Source organism: Hakea prostrata, chromosome 8 (assembly GCF_041222555.1).
Source record: "Hakea prostrata isolate BN-2017 chromosome 8, UWA_Hpros_2, whole genome shotgun sequence".
In the NCBI taxonomy this organism is placed as follows: Eukaryota; Viridiplantae; Streptophyta; class Magnoliopsida; order Proteales; family Proteaceae; genus Hakea; species Hakea prostrata.
The window spans coordinates 9,752,234-9,760,294 of NC_142607.1; the positions used below are offsets into that span (position 1 = coordinate 9,752,234).

General features: G+C 38.5%; 1 protein-coding gene and 1 pseudogene across 1 annotated transcript in view; one reads left to right on the plus strand and one right to left on the minus strand.

Annotated features, from left to right (window-relative positions):
- Positions 1-2,252, plus strand: part of SUT2 (sucrose transporter 2) — a 36,395-nt gene extending 34,143 nt beyond the window's left edge. The window contains exon 14 of the mRNA XM_089165998.1: positions 701-2,252. Within this exon, the coding sequence (XP_089022124.1) occupies positions 701-871 (171 nt within the window). The 3' untranslated portion in view covers positions 872-2,252. The remainder of the gene's footprint in view (positions 1-700) is intronic.
- A 1,285-nt stretch (positions 2,253-3,537) lies between these two features.
- Positions 3,538-5,929, minus strand: LOC149006749 (uncharacterized protein At3g28850 pseudogene; annotated as a pseudogene).
- Positions 5,930-8,061: the final 2,132 nt, after the last annotated feature.

Consider the following 8,061-nt stretch of genomic DNA (forward strand, 5'->3'; position numbering starts at 1 on the left):
GTTCTTATAAACGTTTTAGACTAGTGATTGTGACTTCTCCATCAAAAGCTGTGTTTAGCTACCAACGGGGGTTGGTCCAAGTGGTAAGCAACTTGGTCCGCTTAAGCAAGGTTCCGGTATCGAAACCTTGTGGATGCAAAAAATCCCCGCTGGGAGACTCACCCACCACAGCCAGGTGTGCGACCCGGGTCGAACACCGGATTAGTCAGGGCAAAGCCTTGGAACCGGGGTTGGCAACCAAAAAAAAAAAAAAAAGCTGTGATTAGCTATGTTTGGAAGTGTTGGGTTGTTTCCCTACCAGAAAAGAGCTGAGGTTTTTGGGGCTGTGTATGAAGGGTTCAATATTGGACTCTATAGCAGGCAATTTCAGGAAGGATTTGATGTAGCTTAAAATGATGAGTACCATGACAAGATTTGATGCAGATCTAGCACTGTTTAGGCATATATTCTTTTCAAATAAACATAGGGTGAATAGATAGGATGTTGGGCCTTTTCTTAGTATTTTTTTATGGTCCTGGGTCTGCCCTATGGGGCCAAAAGTCCAGTGCTAGGCTAAGTACGAAAATTGCTTTAATTAATGTAAATCTGGTCTGGCTTAGGTCATAAGGGCAGTATAGTCTTCTCTTATGTTTTCAGTCAATTAGTCTCTACTTTGTGCGGATGTTCTATTTTTCACAACTGGTTTTACCTTGACTGACAGATGATTATTTCTCTTGGAGCGGGTCCCTGGGATGCTCTCTTTGGGGGAGGTAATATGCCTGCCTTTGTTGTTGCTTCTGTTGCCGCCCTTATGGCTGGTATTATTGCGGTCCGTAAACTGCCAAACCTTTCAAGCAATGCCTACAGCGCGCCTGGCTTTCATTTTGGGTAAAGCACATGAAGGCCAACTTCATAAAGCACCGAAGGAAGGTCCTGACCACCGCACTTTGGGGAACTCGGTCTTTCTATATCCAATGAATCCCACATTCAAATTCATTCATTTTATTCTTTTCACTCCTGTATTTGCAGTGAGTGGTGTAAAATATCTCATATTAAAATCCAGCAGTATGTATGTATACATCCAGAGTTTTGCAGTTTAGTTATATTTTGCCATATAGTTCAACAATGATGAGCTTACACTTGACCCTTTCCATGTTATTCCCACCAGCTGGTCAATGTTTCTTCATGGCATTGTTTGTATGCTCACAGTGGGATATTAACTACTTACAGTGATGTTTGAATTGATTCTGATCTGGTTTTTTGAGTTCTGTATTGCACCAGCTTCCTGATCATAATTATGCAATAGATTTGGGTCAGTTAGGCTAGATCATGAATACAGTATCATCACGAACCATAGCCAAACATTTGTCACCATCTAGCCAGCAGGCTTCTGCATCTGATATGTCCAATTTGAGATACTGGTATGGCTGTAGCGACTTGCTTCTGATCCACCTGAGTTGGTAGGCCCTGACAAGTTTATAAGACAAGCAGAAGCTAACAGCATTGATGTCAGCATAAGCAACTCTTTATTTGTAGCATTGTTATGGTACTGTTTCTCTCCTTATCATTCAAGCGGATGTGTCTCCTTTGCTGCGGATAAATATTGTTTTATCTTGATCTAGGCAAGGAGAAGACTTGTTATAAAATTTGAAAACTTAACGGTCAAAGTGTCACATTTTAACTGTGGATAACTTGTAATTTTTCAAAAAGTCTAGTGTGGCAGTCTATAATACTTCTCACTTAAGTTGGAAGTCAAGAGTTTCAATCCAATTTAAGTGGGCAGTTTGAAGCCCTTCATGGGTAGATTGTTAATCTTATGAGTTATGAGTGGAATGCATTTTGAACACCATTTCGAGCAGATCCCGAGTAGCTTAATAGCCCTCTGGTAAAAATGCATTATTTTCCAAATAGCAGATGAGGGGAATAAATTTTGTTTGAGTCCCCTAACACTTACATGCTCTAATGTGAACTTACATCCCCTAAAGGAAAACTGTTAGTTACTGGGCAGACCTTAAACTGAATTATCATTCATTGAAAGACCTGAAAACCACCATTAACAGAGTCTGGTGCATGACTCCATTAAAGAATTTTACGTTGAGTGATAAAAGTGTTAAGCCTGGAAACGCGGCTCAAATTTTCCTTTCCTCCTTGTTTGTTTGTGTTCGTCTTAGTGCTGAGAAAATAATGTAGAAAAGTGGAGAAAACATAACTAGTATTTTAATCCTACTTTCAGTCTTGGTTTAGTTGGTCTGCAGCTGTAATGCAAAAACACTTTAGGCCAAACTGCTATCTTGTCTGCCCCATTCCAGATTTCAGCTCTCTACTTGCTTTCGATTTCAATTTTTTTTTCTTCTCTTCCAGTCTTCATTCCTCGCCGGTGACCTTGACCGTTCTTTTGTTCCTTTTTTTTTTTCTTTCTTTCTTTCATCTGTTATGTGATTGACTAATATTTTCTTTGCACCAAAAAAGATTGACTTATATTTTATTAGTGATCATCACTATTGACATGGTCAGAATGGAACTAGAATTGTAAAACGGCTAGTTGACTGTCATTTGAATTTGATGTACGTTCTTCCTTAGGAAATCATATAAATCTTTGAATTCCCTGCCACTAGGAGGGTTCTCAGTCTGTTTTGCTTATTTCTTCCATTAAAAGTTAACTACTTGGAGAGAAGTGAGACATGAAAACACGAAATTGCTTCAGTTAATGCGCATGACCGGCAAGCAAAATTTCAGACTGTTGAATCCAAAATTTCGGTCGAAATTTCAATTCGATGGCTCGAATTGTTTCGCATGATTGAAGCAAAGTCCATGAGAATAGCATGCAACCCTTCAAATGAATCCCTATAAAAAGAGGGAGAGAAAGGAGAAAAAATTACAAAGAAGACAGATTTAAAAAAAATAATTGATACAATCAATTAAAGGGATAAAACAATGGGATAACTTGACCATTTTTGAAATATCAGAAAAGAGAAGAGGTACTGGTTTACTTTCGTTAGGAAATGAGAGTCGAAACTTTTAAAAGGGGAATAAGAGTAAAGAAAAAGTAGAAGAGAGAAAGAAATTATCTCTAGAATTCTCTCTAGACAAATCAAATAAATTACAAGAACCAAACTAAAATGCAATATATGTTGACAGAAGAAGAAAAAAAAATGACCAACAAAAGAGGGGAAAAAACTTAGTATGACCTACTAACTTTTTTCCTCCATTTCGAAAAGAAAGACATAACCGATCCTAAAGTTACTTCTCCCAGATTGACAATGAGAATACTCTCTAAAATTTTCATCACCTAAATTAGATTTAGAAAGATTCAATTCAAAGTGTCATCAGAGATTTCATGACAACAACAATAAACAAGAAGAAAAGCTTGAATCTTAAAAATGTAATCAATTATCATCATGGATTATTATAAACTCCCTACCCCTAACTGGCGATTACCCTAAGCTCCATGAAGTATAACTGTATAAAGTAATTCTGAGAAAGAAATTCAGAGAATATTTTTTATCAACCAAAAAGAAAACCAATTCATTTTCTTCTTTAAGAATTCCTTTCTTTTTTTTTTTTTTTTTCTTTTTTCTCTCCTTGAAATAACAATTGTTTTCCATTTCTTAATAATTATTTCATATGTAACATTCTCAAAATTTCTATCAATTTACAATAAAGAAAGAAAATACAAAATGGAGAAGAAAAAACAAACAGAAAAGAGGTGCGGGAGAGAGAGAGAGAGAGAATCAGTCATGCCTGCAACTGAGATGGATGCAGTTGTTCTCGATCTCTGCAAGTTTAACAAGCGGAACTGATAAGTCAGCAACAATTCAACCCCAGTTAACAACAGATAGGGCAACGTATAATCCCATTCTCATTGCAATCTGGGCACCGTATAAACCCGTATCCATCTTCCTCTGCCTCCTCTTCTTCTTCTTCCTCCTCCGCCTCATCTCCACCTTCATAATAAATCTTACAGCTCCCTGAACACCTCTCGCATGGTACAAATCTTACATCCCCACAAGCCTCACACACCCCTCCGACACCACCATCGCCGCCGCACCCATCCATTCTCCGGCAGTCCTGAACTAGCTTCTCAAGACTTCCATCTTCGTGCAACTGCTTTATCTCTTCGATTCCACCTATATATCTTTCCTTCACGAACACTCTCGGCAACCCACCTCTGAACCCATCTCCTAACAACTCCTTCAGCTCCTCCCTGAACAAGTAATGCATCGATACGTCTCTCTCGTCTACTCGAACATCCATCCCTTTGAATATCATCCTTACCTGGCAGCAATCCTCGTATGTCTTCCTCACACCTCTCAGGCTCGTATAGTATATCACTACCTTGTCTTCCCCACCTGGTGGGCACTTTAAACCGATTAAATCCTTCGATTCTGTCGCAGCCTCTGTTTTCGAGGATAAGATTGATAACCACCGGTTATTGATCGGCGAAGCAAGCTTCTCGGGCTCTGGAGACCGCAGGAGAGATGTGTTCGTCGGAGATATATCTTCCAGTGCCTTCCTAAATGTGGCTATAATCTCCGGATCAAAAACTGAGAGCAGGGGTTTAGCATTGGAATCCGATGTTTGAAGCCATACAGGAATGGGCGCTTCGTCGCCATTCTCCAACGCTAGTTTGGGCGTTTCATCGCCATTGTTGTCATCGGCAGGGTTGCGAAACTTGGGATGGGGAAGTGGGCCGTTGTCTTCCAGGTCTTCCATCAATTCCCAAGCGTTAATGGTCTCTGGTTCTCCCGGTGGAGTTCTAATTGGGGTCTTCGGAGCGACTTTGGGGATCTTCTGGTCGATCATGTCCGACCATGTTTTAGCCAACCGAAGCTCCTGAGAGAATTTCTCTTTGTCCTTGCTGTTATCAGGCGTTTCAGAATTACTTATCTTCTCATTCTCTTTGTTGAAAGAGTAATCGTCGTTTTCTTCTTGAAGAGCAAGACCCACGTTGTTGAAGATGTGATCATGTACGCGGTGACGAATGGTGGAATCAAAATTAAAAGAACCTATTGTGGAGGAGGAGAAGGCAGCAACGTTATTGCTACTGCCTTTGCATTTGGCTTGAGATTGTTGAGGAATAGCAATGGGGATGGAAATGGGGTCGGCAATTTGTACAGGTACCGAATTGCTGCGAGCTAAAGAAGATCGGTTGCCGCAGTGTTCGCATCTGGGTAATCTGGGTTGCTTGGAACTCGCACAACCCATTATTGAACAGAAAGAGAATACGAAGCAGAGAAAAAGAAGAAGTAATCTTAGAGAGAGAGAGAGAAAGAGGTACAATGGGAATAAATAAACTGCTAGAAAAGAGGGAAATGGAAATAATCAAAGGGTTTGTACAGAAATCGGAGATTAGGCTAAGAGGAACATTCTTACATGAATGAGCTGTAAGTTTTCATTCATTTCATCAACCGTTCTTTATTGGAGTTGCAACTTTTCGGATATAAATGCGAAATTTAGGGAGGATGAAGAGAGAACCAATATAATAATTGCAGGTATTCAACCCAGAAAGAAATTTGAAAAAAAAAAGAAAACAATCAACAAATGTCAATCCAAAGTTGGTGAGTACCTGGAAAGTAGAATTGATTCTCTCTTTCCTTCACACAGGAAACTGAACATCCAAACAGAAGATTTCAATGGCGAAGGACCTCTGTCAAACCCCGTAAGCGTAACTCCACGGTTAGCTATCATGGTTGCCATCATTGGAACGGAAAGGATGAAACTTCTCCGTCATGGAAGTCAGAAAACTGATCAGACTTCCAAGAGGGAGAAGCAGAGGAAAATGGGAAGAATTCTGCAACGAGAAACTAGGAGGGGAGGATTGGAGGAGGAAGAGGAGAATGAGAATTTTTGATGATTCTGTTTTAACTCTTCTTCTTCTTCTTCTGCCTTCCTCTTTCTCTTTGTCTTTCTCTCTCTCTCTCTTTCTCCGTCAATGGACGGAGAAAGGAAAGTATTGATTAGAAAAACGGAAAGCGAAATGAGAAAAAACAGAAAACCGTATTGGGTATGGCCCTCCGGTATAAATTCACGGCGAAATCAACGTTCATATTTTGGAAGATACCATTTGCCATACTATGGACGCCGGGCCCCACAAGCCCCTCAACTGTTCAACACGGTTTTTTCCTCATGAAGTTTCCTCTCTAAAGACAAATAATAAGTGACACGTATAAAATTAATTTCCTTCTCAATACTAATATCCCAATAGAGTACGAAATCCTACCAACGGGGTTGGTCCAAGTGGTAAGCAACTTGATCCGCTTAAGCAAGGTTCCGGGTAGGGGTGTCAACGGTGCGGTTTGGAACGGTTTCGGGCAGGCTTGAAAAACCCCCAACCCAAACAAGCCCATTTAAAAGATAACGGTTTCGATTTGGTGCGATTTGGATTCGGGTTGACTAAGGGTTTGGCCTAATGGTTTTGATTCAATTTGGCTAATGATTTGGACTAAATTAAAAATCAATATTGAAATTTATTCTTATTTTTTCCTCAACTCCAAATCCTAGTTTGTCACACACAAAACTACAAAAGATAGAGGATGAAGACTTCAAGTAGATCCAGCTGACAAGTGATGGCATTAGCTTGATCCAAACCACCCTCCACCCTCAAAAATTAAAGAATTTAGATTTTTTATCATGTGTAGACCAACCTCACAATTCACCCAATGAAATTGAATTTGTAAGAGTTAAGAGTTATCAATTAAGACATTTAAATTTTAAAATAATAAAACTAAATGAAATTTGAAAATTAAAAAGTTAACAATTAAGATTAAGACTTAAGAGTATCAATTAAGAATTTAAATTTTAAAATAATAAAATTAAATGAAATTTGAAAATTAAAAAGTCAAAAGTTAAACCGTTAAACGTGTTAACACTCAACTCTCAACTACTTAAACTCGAGTCTCAACGTCTTAAACACCTAATTTATTGGTCATTAATTCATTAAACAATCAAAAAATATTACATTTATATTTTAATTTATTTAGGGTATTTCTCCCGGTTTAGTGTATGTCTTTTGTCCAAAACTCGACACGGAGCACGATGGCAATTATCGCTTCTTGGCCGATTACCCCTTCTTTTTTTTTTTATGGATCATTAATTTTACATTTTAACATTTTACAAAAAAATTAATTATATTTAATATTCTTCAATTTTATTTATCGTAAAAGACTAATGGGTTGCGGGAGGTCAATCGGCGATTGCCAAAACGGGCCGATGGAGATCCGCCGTTTTCATCATGAATAAATGTTGATTAATTTCATTTCCTTTCTCTTTCTTTGTTTCGCTCAATTGAGAAATGATTAATAAGGTTTTTTCTCGAACAAGCTAACTCGGCATCGAATGGATCATTCTTCTCTGTTATCGAAATGGTTAAAGGTTCAGCTATTACGTGAGGTCAACCGCGACCTCAACCGCGATTAGATCTAAAGGAGCCGATTAAGGACTCTTTCTTTTTTTATTTTTTTTTTTTTTTTTCCCTCCTCCCTTTCTCTCTTTTTTTTTTTCGGTTCGATCAATTGAGAAATGATTAGGAATCTTCAATTAATGAGAATTTCTTTTCTAGATTTCTTAGGATTTGAGATTGCAGAGGTTTTCTTGTAATGGAATTAGTCCAACCCCTACGTTATGGGCCAGTTCCCGGTGATCGAAACCTTGTGGATGCAAAAAATCCCCACTAGAAGACTCACCCACTACAACAGGGTTTGAAAAAAAGTAGCGGGAACCGGGTTGAATTTGGGATTAGAAAAGGAGGTTTTTTTTTTAAAAAAAAAAAAAATCAAAGGCAAAGCCTTGAAAACCGGGGTTAGCAAACCAAAAAGAAAAAAAGAAAATAAAGTCCAGAGTCCTCGTCAGAGTAAACCCCTCATATCTCTTCACCACACATGAAAACTACCTCTGATTTATTTTATCAGAACTCAAAAATGAATTTCATCCTTATCATGTAACGGAGGATCTAGATCATTTCAATATAAATTGCATCATGCATGGGAGTTGAGTGCATTATCTTTGCCAATGAAGACCGAGGAAGGAGGAGTTATTGTTTTACCCTGTCAGAATTAAGATTGTACTCCTCCAAAACTTATTCAC